Source organism: Erythrolamprus reginae, chromosome 2 (genome assembly GCF_031021105.1).
Source record: "Erythrolamprus reginae isolate rEryReg1 chromosome 2, rEryReg1.hap1, whole genome shotgun sequence".
Lineage (NCBI taxonomy): Eukaryota > Metazoa > Chordata > Lepidosauria > Squamata > Dipsadidae > Erythrolamprus > Erythrolamprus reginae.
The window spans coordinates 107,601,982-107,620,597 of record NC_091951.1 but is presented as its reverse complement, the minus strand read 5'-3'; the positions used below and the strand labels follow the sequence as shown (position 1 = coordinate 107,620,597).

Sequence of the window (18,616 nt, the reverse complement as noted above, 5' to 3'; positions counted from 1 at the left end):
TCTCTGGCTGGCCCCAGACTGGGGTAGGAATGGAGATTTTACAATATCCTTCCCCTAGGAGAGGGGTGGGAATGGAGGTTGTGCAATATCCTTCCCCTGCCATGCCCACAGAAGCGGTAATTTAAAAAATTGGATTTCACCACTGGTCTAGGGTCCCTCTAGAAAAGCTTGTTAAAAGCATCAGATATAAACTGGAAGTAACAAATGTTCATTTCTGTACATGCATGATTTGCTTTGTTTAAAGAAGCTACTCTCTCATACCATTTGCAATCAGTGACAGATAGTAATATTGGTTTGTCCGGCGGTTAATGAGGGCCTATGAGTGTTACATGCAGTACAGAATATAGGAAGAGAGTTACATAAATCTGGATTCCCATGCATCTTGTCAAGAATTAAAACTTCCTAAATAATTCAGAGGAACATGCAAAGAACGAACTGTGGATATCAATAGGTCTTTGGTCAAACTGATGCCCTGGATTATAGAATTCTGTCCCGAGTACCACTTCTGATTTAAACCCTTGAAAAGAGATGCTTTTAAATCCCAAATTTTAAACCCAATTAAGACTTATAAATGAAAACAAAATCTGTGTGCTATAGTCTTTTTATTATTCACCACTGTATAAGTAAACTGGCTGAGCTGCAATAAGCACCAAATGCTGTTCATTTAAAGAGCTGGAATTTGGTATTGCTTCTTTGTTGGGAAAGCCATAGAGATTTGTTATTTAGAGCAAAACACTGGTGTGTATAACAGATTAAGTCACATGCACTGTCATTTACTGACATTCTGAACTAGTGAAAAATACCTGTTTATATTGCAGTTATAAACATTCATACTCCATAAGAGCAACAACACTGTACAGTACATATTATAGCTGAAGAGCTAAAAAGAAATATTCAGTATAATTCTATTACATGCTTCATCTGATGGGAATACATTTGTCAGCAGAATGCAAAAGAATCTCTTTTCTCCTATCCAAGCACTCTTTTATGTACCCATAAAAATCTACTCTGGTTGGGTGGGCAAAGACCACTCTTCCCAAGTAGATTTCTGTTTCTGAATGCTTAAAGCCTTGGCTTGTTTTTTTTAAAAATGGCAGCCTATTGCATGCAGACTGGTAATCCCTGTGTGTAGAAGTCCTTACATCGTAAGGAAACGATACACCAGCCTATTGCTGGTCTTATCTTCTATCTTTTTTCTATATACTCGCTTTCTTTCTTTCGCACCTAGCTGTTTTATTTCTTTTCCTTCTTCATCTCTTGCTTTTTGTTCTACTCTTTTGTCTTTCCTTTTTTACCCCCTCTTTCTCCTCCTCTCCTGCTCTAATTTTTCTTCTCCTTTTTCCTCCCCCATGTAAATATGTATACTATTTTAAAATTGCATACTTTAAAACCACACAAATTTGTACCAATGTCTAAATAGTCCTTTTGTTTTCTGTATTCCCTTCCCCCATTTATTTATAATAAAGATTATATTTTAATAATATAAAATATATATATATAAAAAGAAGAAGTGCAACACTGAGTAATGGAGTTCAGTGTTTTCCTCAACTCCTGCCCGCCCCTCCCCTTCGAGGTAACAGTAAGAACTCTGTTGGGTTTTTATAATAATAACTTTGGAGCAAAAACCTTTGGAGCAAAAAAACCCTCAACAAAGGGATTAAAATGGTCTCTCAATACTGTTAATAATTCAAACTCTCAATGTAAAAATTAAAAGAAACAGTTTTTAATCAAAAGCAAACCCACAAAATACACATTATTGTTTTGGTTCAACACCAAAGTAACTATGCAAAGAAAAAGGGTTCCCTTCCTAACAATAAAAACATTCTAAACAAGTGGGCACATAATGCGCCATAATGTGTGTGCAGTAAGAAAGAAAAGAGGGGAGGAAAACAACAAAGTGAAGACAGCAAACTGAACTTAAATACAGTAATCACAGGCGGGAGGGATTTTAGCTGGGACAGAAGGGGAACAAAAAAAAGGTAACCATTTAAACAAACATAACACCTTTTCCCAAAGTCCAGACATACAGAGAGGACTATTTCAAGAAATGCAGCGCTTTACGGAACACTCAAGGAACAGTACATGGAGGCAGGGAAGACAGGGAAGGCATAAAACTCACTCCAGAATCTAATATAACTGTACCAACATGTTCTGCAACAGTTCTCTGAGCATTTCTTTCAATTCCTCCCAATTTTTTAACCCATATTGGAATCTCACTTCTCCCAAAGTTTGTTTATTTCCCACAGTGATTGGTTGTGTTGGAATTATCTAGGGAATTTTCAGCCGGACCATCTGCCAAAGCTTTTGAACATTGAGAAGTTTAATCCTTATTTTAAGTGATGTAATTAAAGTCAATAATTAAAGCTATCTATGATAAGAAATCAGAACAGGCTACTCTGATTTCTCTCACACACAATCCTGGATTAATATCCTACCTGTATGAACTCGCATGAAATCATTTTCTCAAACGTTGTTTATTTAAAAAATCAATTAATTAAACCTATCTATGATAAGAAATCAGAACAGGCTACTCTGATTTCTCTCACACACAATCCTGGATTAGTATCCTACCCGTATGACCTCGCATGAAATCATTTTCTCAAACATTGTTTATTCCAAAAATCAAATTTATGATACACATGAGACTACATGTAGTCCCCAACTTACAACCACAATAGAATCCAAAATGTATGTTGCTAAGTGGGAGCTGGGGTGGCGCAGCAGGTAGAGTGCTGTACTGCAAGCCACTGAAGCTGACAGTAGATCTGTAGGTCAGCGGTTCAAATCTCATCATCGGCTCAAGGTTGACTCGGCCTTCCATCCTTCCGAGGTGGATAAAATGAGGACCGTATTGTGGGGGCAATAGGCTGGCTCTGTTAAAAAGTGCTATTGCTAACATGTTGTAAGCCGCCCTGAGTCTAAGGTGAAGGGCGGCATTAAAAATCAAATAGATAGATAGATAGATAGATAGATAGATAGATAGATAGATAGATAGATAGATAGATAGATAGATGTATTAAGTGAGTTTTGCCCAACCGTATTATTTTCCTTGCCACATTTGTTAAGTGAACCACTGCAGTTGTAAAATTAGCAACACAGTTGTTAAATGGACCAGGTTTTGCTTGTCAGAAGGTCGCATGATCCCAGGGCACTGCAACTGTCATACAAATGAGTCAGTTGTCAAGCATCAGAATGTAAATCACATGACCATGGGAATGGTGCCATGGTCATAAGTGTGAAAAATGGTCATGTCACTTTTTTCAGTGCCCTTGTAACTTCAAAAAGTCACTAACTAAACTGTTGCACATCAAGGACTACCTGTATTTTTAAGAATACACTGCCGTTATTGCTAATTCTTTGTTACCTTCAGATAGGTGTGCCTGTCATTGTTGGTACTTTTTAGTTACCTTGTATATAACATGCTACAGAAGAGGCTGTATTAGGCTAGTTGTCCCACTCTGTAAGAAGAGGGGTAACATATGCCAATCTCCTATGCATGCATCACTTTCTGGATTGCAACAAATTAGATGTACACTCAGCTTGCTATAGCTATAGATGGAATCCATCTGCAAGCTCCAGATCCACATTTCTGTGTCCATATTAGGACAAAGCCTTTCTTAGGTCATCATCAAGTTCATGAAAATATACAAGCTATCTCTCAGCTTCTGCAAATGCCTTATGCAAACCTGGAGTGTCTAGTTTGCAGAGCTATTTATATGCAAAACTTTTAACACTGCACTATGGTATAAGACAGGCAATTCCAAGCCAGATATTTGTCCAGAATTTAAGGTAGAATTCGATTTCTTTGAACTTGTGAATTGTAAGTGCAACGAAAGCAACAACAGAGCAAAGTGGGAAAGGAGAATATAAGAAAATGAAATGGTCAAAGCTACTTCATGCACAGCTTGATGCCCTAAATAAAGAATAAATAGCTATCTAAGGTTTTCTCAGCAACTTGAAGACCTTAAGCTAAGAACTTTGGAGTTAATGTTACTAGGTTTGAAAAACACACATTTTAAAAAGTAACTACAGTACTTTGCAGAGATGAGAGTGCATGACTACTCAGGAACATTAAGGAGAAGATGATTGCCAAGTCTTGGCATATTACTTAATTTCATTACTTGGTTCTACTCAAATATATATATTTATGATGCTGGACCACATTGTTCACATGTAGCAAACAACCAAAGGTTCCCAGTTTACTTTTATTTACTGTTACAGGCTATTGATACAGAGGGAGACGTTTTATTATGATTGCAATTCCCAGATACTATGTCAAGAACCATGAGGTCAGTAAAATGAGGACCCAGGTTGTTGGGGACAATATGCTGACTCTGCAAGCTGCTTAGAAAGGGCTGTAAATTAATATGAAGCCATATATAAGTCTAAGTGCTATTGCTAGCATGACTGAAAAAGTCTACGGAAATTTCCCTCTTTATATTTTTCCTTAGAATTTAATTGAAGTGTGGAAAGTCATGGAAACAGCAGCTCAGTGGAGAGAAAATTGGACAATATACACATCTTTAGCTACATTGTAACTGAATAAATACAACAATATAATACTTGTATTCTCCATGACAATAGTATTACCAAAATCCTCTTCTCTTTTGAGAACAATTCTTCTTTCAACAAATTGAATGAGTTAAGAGAGGAAGAAAAGTAAGTTTTCTCCTCAACAATTATATCAATCAACAGCAGGTTCTCATTTTACTCTACCCAAATTCTGCTCCAAAAATAACTTTCTATGTGTATCCACTAGTTCTACAAAAACAAAGATATCTTTCAGTGATTTTTCAAATGAAAGAACATCAAAATAATTAATAACTATTTGTACCTTCAGTCTTCAATGTTATCAATTCACAGGAAACTTGCCCACTGTTATACTGAGTTTTTCGTTCTTTCTGTATAAAAGACACAAAGAAAAGAATAACTTACTGTATGGAGGAGGAGAGAAAGGTCACAAAGACCAAGACTTTTCAGAATCAGATCATTTTGGTGAAATTTTGATGCTTGCGGCATGGGATATTATCTGAATCCTTCTAACAGAAAATTATTCAATAGTGGCACAGTTCATAATTCCTCAGATTGATCATCAGTTTCTCTTTCATTTAAGAACTGTCCTTATTTACCATCTTGTGAAATCAATTATATCCCCTGTGCTTGGTGTCATAGCTGCCAGAGGAAAACTGTATGTTTGTTAAAATACAGAAGGGAATAGTCCACCAGACTTTTGTTAAAGGTTAAGGTTGAGGCAAAGGTCATGAAATCTAGGCAGAATTTATTCTGTTTATTTATAAAGCATTCTATTGTTCATGGTAGAGAACCTATTTCCTGGCAGGAAATGCCATACTTTTCCCATGAAAAAAACAGCATTTCCTTGGAGTTCTCCTACAGATAGATCACAAGCAAAGTTCGCCCATAGATTAATCATAGGTGAAATAAATTGGGCTTAACTTGCTAAGTCTTTCTTAAAGATGAAGGCATCCATCACCGAACACAAAGGCGTCTAACTCACTGATAAACAGCATGTCAGAGCTTCCACATTCGGTATCTGGCATCTCCTGGTAAGGCTTGGAAAGACTCCCTGCCAATCAGTTTTGGCTATATACGTGGGCTGAAAATAGCTGAGATGTAGCATGGTCTGAATCAGGACTGTAGGAAATTGTCTACTGCTATGTAAATCTTTATCCATGAGTTAAAGTACTGCTCTCTTTAATTGTGACAGACTGAAGCATCACACAGCATCTCACAGCTGTGACATCGCATTGGGTATCCTTAGCTTCCTCATCAGTTATTATTTCATCCATATGTTTTATGTTATACTATCAAGATAAATCTATATTGCTTCTCCAAAATGCAAATACAGTGGTACCTGTACTTAAGAACTTAATTTGTTCTGTTACCAGGTTCTTAAGTAGAAAAGTTTGTAAGTAGAAGCAATTTTTCCCCATAGGAATCAATGTAAAAGCAAATAATGCGTGCAAACCCATTAGGAAAGAAATAAAAGCTCAGAACTTGGGTGTGAGGAGGAGGAGGAATAAAAGGGGGAGGAGGACAGTCGTTGCCGAAGGAAGAAGGTGAGGTGAGGGGAAAATGCTCTGTTCGTTCTGGGCTGCCCAGAGAGAAGGAAGTGTTTCTTTTCTCTGGGCACTGGCAGAAGTTTATTCCCTCTCCAAGCGCCCAGAGAAAGGAAAATGCTCCATTCACTCTGGACTGCCAAAGCCTCCTTAAGTGCCACCGAAAGGCTCCTCTGGAAGGCCAGAAAAGCCCAAGATAGCCGGGATTAAAGGGGGAATGGCAGGAAACTGGCCGGGCCTTCGTGCCGCTCTCAAATTTCCTGGAAATTTCTTGAACACCCGGTTCTTATCTAGAAAAGTTCTTAAGTAGAAGGGTTCTTAGGTAGAGGTACCACTGTACATTGTTTAAAATGTATGTGTTTTTTTAAAAAAAACATCAGACTATTCACACATGAAACAAAAAATCTATCAGGTAGAAGCAGATTACACTAATAGATCTCATTCTGTCTTTAACTATATATTCACTTAGCTGAGTTGCTTTTCTAAATACTGCCTATACTTCATTGTGCTTCATTTTATTAACACAGGGGTCGACAAAGTTGTTCAGAATCTAGGAGCCAGCCAAAAAATTTAGGAGCCAGAATTTTTTTTAAGCAAACTTGGTTTTTAATTTAACAAAAAAAACATTACAAACGTTATAAACAACATTTTACTTTTAAAGATAATAAATATTATATTTTGATATTTTAGATTTTAGGCAACATTCTAGTGTTTTTCACTTTGCGTTTTGTGGCCATGAACATGCCTTGTGATTTTAGAGCTGAAGTACCAGTGGTCCACAGCCTTGGCAGGATCAAACGCCTTCACAGATGGCCCATTCATGGTGATCATAAACAAGTCACTTAAACTTTCTTCTTGCATCCTTGATCTGAATTTATTTTTGACCATGTTCATCAAACTAAATCCTCTTTCACAACATGAGGTTGAGACAGGGAGCACCGCTACAATCGACAACAGGTTTCCCAGAACTGGAAATCTCTCGGTGTTGGAGAGTGCCAAATCCAGAAGCTCACACAGTTTCTTTCCTTTTCCAAGGACCTTAAACTCATACCACTCATTGAGGAGTGAGTGAATGTATTGGTCATCACTTTCAGGTGGAGATAGCTGTTTACGAAAATGATGAGCCAATGCAGTAATCTCAACCACACCGTAGTCTTGCAATGTTGTTCCTGCTGGCCAGGCAAAGGTGTCAAACACTGCGGTGGATCTTTCAATATTTATATCACTTAGAAATCGCACTGTCAAGTATTTAACTGCATGATTAATTAAATTAGCTTTTTCCTGCTGAATTGATGCAGCTACAGTGTTGCTCAGTCCATGTAGCTGTACATTTTGAAACAGTCCTTGAAGAGATGTTCCTGAGACAAATCTGGCCTCATGTTGTTTTGGTGCATCTCTAAGTGAATTGATTGTTGAAATTGTGCTTTTCACATGCAACTCAATTGTGCTTAAAAAAAGCTCTTCCCTTTGAAATATAAGTGACAAGTTTTTAAGAATTTCCAGATAGTCCAGTAGAAAATGGAGCATGTGAACAAATTTAAAATCTGTGAGCTTTCTCAGTAAACCATGGGCAGCTGCAGAGGCACTGTCTTTTTCCGCAGCCACACTTTCTAGGTGGATTGTCACGCATTTCCAGTCTTTGACAAGTGCAGACAGAGCACCGACTTTGCTTGCTACCCATCTGACATTATGCAAGTATTGGAATTTCAGAATTGTAAGCTGCAGGTTTTCTGCTACTTGCTTCAGCTGTCGCATTCTCTTAGGTGAGTATTGATAAAATTGGTAGAGTTTCTTTAAAATAGAGTCAAGGTCATCAATTAATTTAGCTTGTTTTACTGAACTTAATACACTTAAGTTCAATCGGTGTGCAACACAGTGAATGCCAATTAAATGACTGATGTTTTGGCGTATTTTCTGCACCAAGCCATTTTCGGTCCCAATCATGCTGGCAGCACCATCTGTACCAATGGCAATCAAGTGACTTGAAGAAAGCCAGCCTACAAGACCAAGTGTTCTAAGTTCTTCTGTGAGCGCTTCTAAATATCCATCTGCAGTAGCCATTTCAAGAGGAGAAACAGAAAGAAATACTTCTTTGACCCTGTTGTCCTTGATGTACCTGACATACAGAATCAGTTGTTCAACCCCTGCTTTGTCAGTTGAGCCATCTAGCATCAAGCTGACATATTTTGCCTCTTTGAGCTCACTGATTAGGTTTTTCCTGATTATTTCTGCAATATGGGAAATGAATTCTTTGCATCTTTTATCGTTTGCATATTCCTGTCGCACAGCACTCCCTAATTTCTCCGTCAACTCTAGCAACCCTTCAAAATCTGTGAAAGGTCTGTTGTTTTTGGCAATATAATAGGCCACATTAAATAGAATGGTCATATGTTTAAACATGTCTTCATCCATTTTCCTTATACAAGCAGCCAATGGAGTAGCTTCTGGAGCCAACGCTGCATGTGTAGCCTCCACACAATTTAGATGCTGGAGAGACTTTGCGTGCTTTTTGAAGGTTTCAAGTTTAAAGGGTCCTGAAAATAGGCGTTGATTGCTTACCTGAACGCCTCTTCTCGTACGGTGAGCGGGTACAGCAGTCACATGGGTTGCTCATGTCCAATCCGGTGGAACTGAGCCTAGTATTAAAAAAGCTTGCCGGATCCGCCCCTTCCCCAGAATTCGCGAATCCATAGACTAGGCTCAGTTGTGAAGCTCTGTAGTGTTCAACTCTCATTGTTAGAGGAAGAAAGATATAGAAAGGTAAAGAAGACACATACAAGGGCGGGAAGTGACTGCTGTACCCGCTCACCGTACGAGAAGAGGCGTTCAGGTAAGCAATCAACGCCTATTCTCCGTACTGAAGGAGCGGGTCCAGCAGTCACATGGGACATACCCAATAGATGGTCCCTAGGGTGGGATTAGCTTGCTATCGTGTGAGATAACGGATTGGAGTACCCTTCTGCCGAAGGCAGCGTCCGCTGAAGCGTAAGAATCAATCTTGTAGTGCCTGATGAAGGAATTTGGCGAGGCCCAAGTGGTTGCTTTGCAGACCTCCTCCAACGGGGCTTGAGTCGCCCAAGCGGCCGAGGTGGCTGCGCTCCTGGTGGAATGCGCTGTGATGTTCCTTGGAACTGAGAGGGAGGCCGACTCATAGGCCTTAGATATAGTCCCTCTGATCCAACGGCCTATTACTGTTGAAGACACTTTGGCCCCCATGACTCTGGGATGATAGGCTACAAAAAGTGCTTCTGACCTCCGAAAGGGTCCTGTGCGTTGGATATAGATTCTCAGCGCTCTGGTGAGATCCAGGGTGTGCCATCTAATTGCCAAGGGATGGTCTCGTTGGAGGCAGAAGGAAGGTAGGACAATATCCTGAGATCTGTGGAACATGGAACTGACCTTGGGTAAGAAGGTGGGGTCCAGTCGCAAGACTACCTTGTCCTGATGGAATTGGCAAAGGTCCTGCCTGATTGAGAGGGCAGCCAGCTCCGAAATGCGTCGGGCAGAGGTAATAGCCACCAGGAATGCTACCTTAAAGGATAGGTACCTGAGGGACGCCGATTTTAGGGGTTCGTATGGTGCCTGCGTGAGGGAATGGAGAACCCGTGGCAAATCCCAGGATGGGTACCTGTGGACCTTGGAAGGTCTGAGGTTGGCTATGCCCTTGAGGAATTCCTGAACTTCAGGGAAGGATCGGAGAGGCTGTCTGCGGGGACCTCCTAGGACAGATGAAATGGCTGCCAGATGACGCCGGAGGGTGCTGGTGGAAAGTCCTTTGTGGAAGCCTTGCATAAGGAAGGAAATTATTCTGTGTATGGGGATGCACAGAGGGGAGAGACCTTCCTGTAGACACCACTGGTGAAACTTGGACCACGTGTGGTCGTAGATTCGATTGGTCGAACCCCTTCTGGCCTTTAAAATGACCTCCACTGAATCGGGGTCATGACCACGCAGTTCTAAATCTCTCCTGATAACAGCCAGGCGGTGAGGTGGAACCACTCCGGATCTGGATGGAAGGAGGCCCCCTGCCGCAGCATATCCCCCGAAACGGGGAGTCGCCAAGGGTCCTGGACGGACAGCTGTTGGAGATCCGCGAACCAGGGCCGGCGGGGCCAGTGAGGGGCGATTAGGATTACTCGGGCCCTCTCGGTGAGGACCTTGTGAATCACGTCCGGGAGGATTGGAATTGGAGGAAATGCGTAGAGTAGGCCTGGAGGCCATGGACTCCGGAGGGCATTGATTGCTTCCGCTCCCGGGGATGGAAATCTGGAATAGAAGCGAGGGAGTTGGGCGTTCGCATTGGTCGCGAAGAGATCCAGAATTGGTAGGCCGAATCTGAGGGTGATTTGATGGAACAGGTCTTGATGGAGGTTCCACTCTCCTGGGTCTATCGTTGCCCGGGATAGCCAATCCGCCTGGACATTGAGACTCCCCGAGATGTGATCGGCTAGGAGCGACTGGAGATGTTTTTCCGCCCAAAGGCCCAGCTTGAGGGCCTCCCTCATGAGAGCCTTGGATCTCGTGCCCCCCTGTCTGCAAATGTGGCTTTTCGTGGCAATGTTGTCGGTGAGAATGAGAACGTGCCGGTTGGGAATGCGAGGAGAGAAATGCTTCAGAGCCAGGGAAACGGCTCTTAACTCTAGCCAATTGATTGGCCTGGAAGCTTCCTCCGGGGACCATGTGCCCTGGGCTATCATCCCCTGGGCGTGGGCGCCCCATCCCGATAGACTGGCATCTGTGGTGATGACAAATTGATCCGGGCACCTGAACGGGGATCCTCTGTCCATGGCCGGAGACTTCCACCACTTGAAGGATCTGCGAACACTCAGTGGGATGACAATGCGTCGATTTGAGTTGCTGTGCCCTGATCTCTGAAAAGGTAACAGGAGCCACTGGAGTTCCCTAGCATGAAGGCGAGCCCAGGGAATGATGCCTATGCATGACACCATCTTCCCCAAAAGGGAAGATAGAGTGACTATGGGAACTGAAGAATTAGATAAAATGCTAGAAATTAACTCCACTATACTGAGTTTTCTCTCGGGAGAGAGAAAAACCTGGGAGGATTCTGAATCAATAATGGATCCCAGGTGAGAAATGGATGTGGAAGGTTGGAGGTGGCTTTTATCAAAGTTGATGGAAAATCCATGGTCCTGAAGGACTGACATGGTGACAGAAAGGTCTGTTTTCACTTTCTCTAGGGAGTTCCCATGAATTAAAATATCATCAAGATAACATAAAATGTGGATGGGAAACGCCCTGATATAGGCCGCCAGGGACCCCAAGAGCTTTGTAAAGACCCGAGGGGCCGAGGAAAGGCCAAATGGCATCGCCCTATACTGGAAATGCCTGCCTTGAAAGGAAAAACGTAAAAATTTTCTGTGGCATTTGGCTATAGGAATGTGAAGGTAGGCCTCAGTGAGGTCTAAGGAGACCATGAAATCTCCCGAGTGAATGGCGGCCAAAATAGAAGACAAGGAGTGCATCTTAAACTTCCTATATTTGATGAATAAATTTAGTTTCTTTAAATCCAAAATAGCTCTCCAACCTCCGGAGGACTTTGGGACCATAAATAGGATGGAGTAAAAACCTAGGCCCTTCTGACCGGAAGGGACCGGTTGAATGGCTCTGATGGACAATAGATGCGAAATGGCCTCCTCCATACGGTTACAATCTGAGGATGACCTGGGAGAAGGGCAGGAAATAAAACGTTTAGGCGGAGGAGAAATAAATTCTAAAAGAAGGCCTGTTTGAACAGTGTCAATGACCCAAGGGTCCTTGGAGGTGAGACGCCAATTAGAGGCGAAATGAGCTAGGCGACCCCCTATGGGAATAGAGGTAGGATTACCATCTAGGTTTTTTTAAAGCCCTGTTAGAGGAAGCTCCCCTTTGGAAGCGAAAACCTCTACCCCTGGAGTTCCTACCTTGGGAACGAAAGCGGGGGGAATACTGACCTGGAGATCTCTGGTAGGAAGCCGCTTGATCTTGCTGGCGCCCTGGGCGACGAAAGGACTGCGTTTTGGTAGCCTTTTTTGTGGTTGGACCCAAAACTTTCTTCTTGTCCGTGGTTTCCGTGAGGAGAGGATCCAGAAGATCACCGAAGAGAAGGTCGCGCTTTAAGGGGCCCTGGGATAACTGCCACTTTTGGCGAACTCCCGCTTGCCAAGGGCGAATCCATAGGAGTCTTCTTGCCGTAGTAGAAGCTGCAATAGACTTAGCAGAAAATCTAGTAGATTGCAAGGTGGCATCAGCCACGTACTGGGCAGCTGCAAAGACCTTATTGAAGTCTTGTTGACCTCTCAAGTCATCGGGAGGAATATGCTGTTGAAGTTGGCGAAGCCACAGCAGCATGGCTCTGGAGAAAAAGGAAGCCGCTGCAGAGCTTTTAGTGGCCCAGGAATCAGCGGTGAATCCTCTTTTGAGCATTTGCTCAATGCGCTTGTCCTCTGGGCGGAGGACTTCCTCCGCCTCGCCTGGCACAGCCGCTGCCGAGTGAAGAATCTTGACAGGTTCATCCGGTTTGGGAAAGGATAGAAGCTCTTCATAGGAAGAGGAAAGTTTGTACAACTTTCTGTCCTTGGTGGAGGGATTAAGGCCAGAGGCAGGAAATTCCCACTGTTTGAGTAAAGCATCTTTAAACAACTTAGGCATAGGAATTACCTCGTTATCCTCCTGTTCCTCTGTGAAGTAAGGTAAATTCTCCTCCGGGGGATCAGTGGAAGTGGAGGCTTGTTTCTCCTGGGCCGCTAATCCCGTAGAAATTCTAGCTTTGAGGAGGAGAGATTTGAATAATTGAGAAGGAAAAATAGTAATTGGAGGAGGAACCTTTATTTGGGATTCCTCATCATCTGATAGGCCTTGAAAGGCATCCTCATCATCCTCTATATCCTCATATTCATCCTGGGAGGAATCTGAATCATCCTGAATAGGAGCTCTGACCGCTGGGGGAGAACCCAAGGGGCGGGAGGAGCGAGAAGGAGGAAGAGGTAAGGGAAGCTCATTGATGGTGGAGAGTTTGGCATCAATGGCTTTGGACAACACAGCAAAAATAGACTGGAACTCAGGAGGTAAGCTGGAAATATCAGCAGAAATGGCAGAAGAATCCCTAAAGGCCTGGGAGGATCCTGGCTGGGGGGAATCTTCAATAATATCTGGTTCCTCTGGACCTATGCCCCATAGGTTAGGTTGGGGTCTGTCTAGGTTTGGCTCATCCAGAGATAACACAGGGACCCCAGAAGGAGGAAGACTAGAAGCCTCTGGTGGGTCTTGACTACTGATTACTTGGGCCTGCACTTTCAAACGTTTTGCTGATTGTCATGGATTTTTTGTAGGGCTAGGTCCCTACTCTTCTCGGCCCTGGTGACCTTGGTCGAGGGGCGGGCCCCTGGAGAAGAGGAGGAAGAGGCCTGGGGGATACTAGTAATCTCATCGCCTGTAGGCCTGGCCTCTCTGGGACCTTTAGTTGTGCCTCTCTTGGGAAAAGTAGCCATAGTCTGACAATTAACAGAAGACAAGGCTGAGCCAATAACTGAATAAATAAGGAGAAGAATTTCAAGGACTTCCCAAGAGGAATGGATCCTGCTTCGAGGCCTCGAAGCTGCTGAGACGTGAGGACAATCTGGGCAAACCCAGAGTTCGTGCCCCCAAATCCAGCGGGGCCAGCCTCCCTAAACTTTATAATTAAGTAAACCAAGGCACTCTGGTTGGAGGCTTAGCCGGTGGAGAATTTAGCCTGGGACCCCCAAGGCCCGCTCCGGGATCCACGCGGTGGACTGAGGCCTACGCGGCTGGCAGGAGGCCAACACGAGAGGCCTAGATTTAAAAAGGGCGCGAAGGCCTTCGCGCCGAAAAAATCGCCCCGTAAATTTCTTAAAGGGGAAGCGATCGACTAAGTCCAGGAGACTAGAAGGCGTCTCACTCCGCAGGAGGTATTTCTTAAGCCCTTAAATATATTGTATACAATAAATAATCAATAATTCAATAGATTAATACTTGCACCAGGACCTCCAGGCCAAGGGATTAGAAGAATCCACAAGCGGCCGCAGGAATCGTAACCGGCAAAACCGCCGGGGGGAAACGAAACCGCAACTTCTCCAAAGGAAAAAAGCCGAGCCGCAAACGGCTGGCGCTATTGGTGCAAGTAAATAATAATGATAAAACAAATCTTACTACTTTTGAAGAAAAGGAACGAAGGGAAGGTGTTAGAATGTTGAACGAGCTATCACAATACAACCGCAGGATATGCGAACTGAGCGAATTCTGGGGAAGGGGCGGATCCGGCAAGCTTTTTTAATACTAGGCTCAGTTCCACCGGATTGGACATGAGCAACCCATGTGACTGCTGGACCCGCTCCTTCAGTACGGAGAATCCTTTTACGATCCTAGATGCTTGGTCAGCAATGCCAGGGAAGGAAGCACAAATCTCGCATATAGCTATACCAGTTGTATGGTCAAATTTAAGCCATGCGAGTTCTTTACACCACTCTTGCCTAAATCTCCTGGGTCCAGCAGTTTGACAACGGCTTGTTGATGGGGACTCCTCTGCTGGTGGGTCTTCTCTTGTTTCTTCAGTTACCTGTTGCCCGGCACTTTCTACCTGTTGCACTGCGCTTTCAAGAGAGGTCTTTGTAAAGAACTGTGTCATTTTCAGTTGCTTTTCGTTTTCTGGTATTCTCTCTGTTGCTCTGCGCTTCATTTTTTTCCTGAACCCAGAAAAGAAAAAAAAAATTGCACTTTGCTCTGCTATGCCAATTATAACTTACACATGAACTCTTTACCCTTCTTTGTCCGAGTGGACGAGGCAGTACTCCGGCTTCGTTCTCCTGGCGGCACCCGACTTTGTTCTTCCAGCAGCACTACGCAGTCCGCCATATAGTACTGGTAATGGGATACACTGCCATATAGTAACCATATAATTACAGCATATACTGTGTATATACTGCTATACCCTACTTACAAAAAGATTTAGCAATGTAGGAAACTCCATTCAGTGGTGGTCCAGCACAGTGATTTTCAACCTTTTTTGAGCCGCGGCACACTTTTTACATTTACAAAATCCTGGGGCACACCACCAACCAAAATGACAGAAAAAGACAGTAAATATTATTTATTTATTTATTTATTTATTCAATTTTTATGCCCCCTTCTCCTTAGACTCAGGGCGGCTTACAACATGTTAGAAATAGCACTTTTTAACAGAGCCAGCATATTGCCCCCACAATCTGGGTCCTCAATTTACCCACCTCGGAAGGATGGAAGGCTGAGTCAACCTGGAGCTGGGGATGAGATTTTAACTGCTGACCTTCAGATCTACAGTATTTCTACATGTATTTATACATAGAACATACAATCCCATGTAACATCCCCTTATAAATACAGTCAATCATCAATCATCCCTCCTCAAATTTATACTACTGTCTCATTTCTGTCCCCCCCCCCCCCTTATATGTCTGTGTGTACTCAAACCATTTCCAAAACCAGGTGAGGGCTGGGGTTTTATTCTCTTTTATTCTTTTCAAAAACAGGTGAGGGCTGGGGGGTTTTTCTTATTACTATTTGGGTGCTTTTTACCATATGCTTCAAGAATCACCTCTCTCTCTCTTTTGTTTCTCCTCTCATTCTCTGCCTCAATCATTTTCTCATTTCTCCTCCCCTTTTTGTTCCCATTTCTCTCTCTCTCTCCTTTCCTCTTCCTATCTGTCTCTCTTGCTTTCTTTTTTTCTCTCTCTCTCTCTTGCTTTCTTTCAGTATCTTTTGCTATCTCTCTTTTTCTCTCTTACTTTTCTTCTCTCGTGCTTTTTCTTGTTCTTTCTCTCTCTCTGTTGCTCTCTCTCATTCTCTTATTTTCTCTCTCTCTCTTTTTTCTTTCTCTCTCTCTGTTGCTCTCTCTCATTCTCTTATTTTCTCTCTCTCTCTCTTTTCTTTCTCTCTCTCTTAGTCTCTCTATCTCTTGTTCTCTTATTTTCTTTCTCTCTCTTGTTCTTTCTCTCGCTCTCATGCTTTCTCTCTCTTGTTCTTTCTCACTCTCTCTCTCTCTGTTGCTCTCTCTCTTTCTCTCTCTTCCTTTCTTCTCTGTGGAGGCCAGCGAAGGTTTCCCTTAGTTTGAATGTTCCGAGCAAGCAGCCCCTTTACTGACAGCCCGGGACGGCACTGTGAGAGGGGTGGGCGTTCCCACAGCGCTTGGAGCGGCTAGCGGCCGGATCGCCAGCGCCGCTGCAGCCACCGCTGTGGAAGAAGCCGCACCCCAAAAAATCCGGACAGAAGGAAGGATCGGGCGGGGGGGGGCTCCTGCAAGTGGAAGCCTCAGCCCTGGAGCCCCCTTGCGCCCATGGCTTCTCGTCGATGTCTCTGCCTGCCCGATCCGGAGTGCTAATAGCGGCGGCGGGGAGGGGGCCCCCCCCGCTATTCCCGCCACCGCCGCCGCTATTAGCACTCCGGATCGGGCAGGCAGAGACATCGACGAGAAGCCATGGGCGCAAGGGGGCTCCAGGGCTGAGGCTTCCACTTGCAGGAGCCCCCCCCCCCGCTATTCCCGCCACCGCCGCCGCTATTAGCACTCCGGATCGGGCAGGCAGAGACATCGACGAGAAGCCATGGGCGCAAGGGGGCTCCAGGGCTGAGGCTTCCACTTGCAGGAGCCCCCCCCCCCGCTATTCCCGCCACCGCCGCCGCTATTAGCACTCCGGATCGGGCAGGCAGAGACATCGACGAGAAGCCATGGGCGCAAGGGGGCTCCAGGGCTGAGGCTTCCACTTGCAGGAGCCCCCCCCCTGCTATTCCCGCCACCGCCGCCGCTATTAGCACTCCGGATCGGGCAGGCAGAGACATCGACGAGAAGCCATGGGCGCAAGGGGGCTCCAGGGCTGAGGCTTCCACTTGCAGGAGCCCCCCCTCCCCCCGCTATTCCCGCCGCCGCCGCCGCTATTAGCACTCCCGCGGGCGAGGGGGCTCCAGGGCTGAGGCTTCCACTTGCAGGAGCCCCCCCCGCTATTCCCGCCGCCGCCATTAACACTCCCGATGCCACAAGTGAAAGCCTCAGCCGCTACTATTGCCATCCCGCCGAGTCCCAAGCTCACCTGCTGCAAAGAAGGAAGGCACGAAGGAAGGCACGAAGGAAGGCACGAAGGAAGGCACGAAGGAAGGCACGAAGAAGAAAGGCGCGAAAATGAAGGTGTGAAGAAGCAAGCCGGGACACTCAACTTCCGGTTTGGAAGCGGAACTTTGCGGCACACCTGTTCTAGGCGCCAGACAACATTTTCTAGGCGCCACTGGCGACCAGGCGCCTGGGTTTGTCGATCCCTGTATTAACATATTGTTGGAGGCCAAAAGAACTGCTCCCAGAAGGAGATTTGGGATAATATTGGACTGCTGCAATGTGCTCTACATGGAGCTGCCTCTGAAGTCCATTTAGAAGCTTCAACGAGTGCATAATGGAGTAAGTAGTGCTGGTTACTCGGCACATGTATCACCACTACTTTGTGAATGGATTAATTTGCTAGCACCCAGGGCTGATGAGTTCGATCCAAAGTGCTGGTTGTCACTTTGAAAGCCCTTCATAGTTTGGGACCAGGTTATTTTCCTGAATGTTTCTACTTGTCTGATCCAGTTTGTCAGTGGGACCTCATCTCACTGACCCCCATCTCAATGGGACCCACCCTTCAGTGGGACCCCATCCCAAAATCTATTTATTAGACTTTTTAATCCCATTTGTATAAGTAACTCAAGGTGGCAAACATATGTAATCTTTCCTCCTCTTATTTTTTCCACCTCAATTCTGTGAGGTGAGCTGGGTTGAGAGAGAGCAACTGATCTTAAGTCATCCAGTCAGCTTTTGTGGTCTAAGACCCAAGTGGAATCTTCCACCTTGCAGAACATTCTTCTTTCAGATAGTGGGTCCTGTGGCCCCTGAGTGGGTGAAGGGTGCTATGCATTGATTGTGCTAGTGACTGTTGGTTGTGATATTTATTTTATTTATTTATTTTTATTTATTTATTTTGTCCAATACACAATAATACACAATGAAGGTTATAGAAGAAAAAGTAGAGAAGATACAGGAGATATAGGAGAGACTATAGGACAGGGGACAGAAGGCACACTAGTGCACTTATGTACGCCCCTTACTGACCTCTTAGGAATCTGGAGAGATCAACCATGGATAGTCTAAGGGTAAAATGTTGGGGGTTAGGGGATGATACTACAGAGTCTGGTAAAGAGTTCCATGCTTTGACAACCCGATTACTAAAGTCGTATTTTTTACAGTCAAGTTTGGAGCGGTTAATATTAAGCTTGAATCTGTTATGTGCTCTTATGTTGTTGTTGTGGTTGAAGCTGTAGCCTTTGACAGGCAGGACATTGCAGCATATGATCTTGTGGATATCTTCCTCAGCTGCTATGTTTTTTTAATTTTTGTATTTGTGGTGGGAATTGTTAATTTCTTTGAAGGTAGCTTGCTGCCCAGAGTCATTTAATGAGATGGGTGGCCATACAAATTGAACAAATGAATAAACAAACATTGCAATAGTACTGTACAAAATAGAAAAAAA

At 44.2% G+C, this 18,616-nt stretch overlaps 1 protein-coding gene across 1 annotated transcript in view; it reads right to left on the bottom strand.

The window, feature by feature from the left end:
• CCDC69 (coiled-coil domain containing 69) overlaps nt 1-18,616 on the bottom strand; it is a 47,956-nt gene that overhangs the window by 15,150 nt on the left and 14,190 nt on the right. The window contains exon 2 of the mRNA XM_070739042.1: nt 4,835-4,901. Coding sequence (XP_070595143.1) covers nt 4,835-4,901 — 67 coding nt within the window. The remainder of the gene's footprint in view (nt 1-4,834; nt 4,902-18,616) is intronic.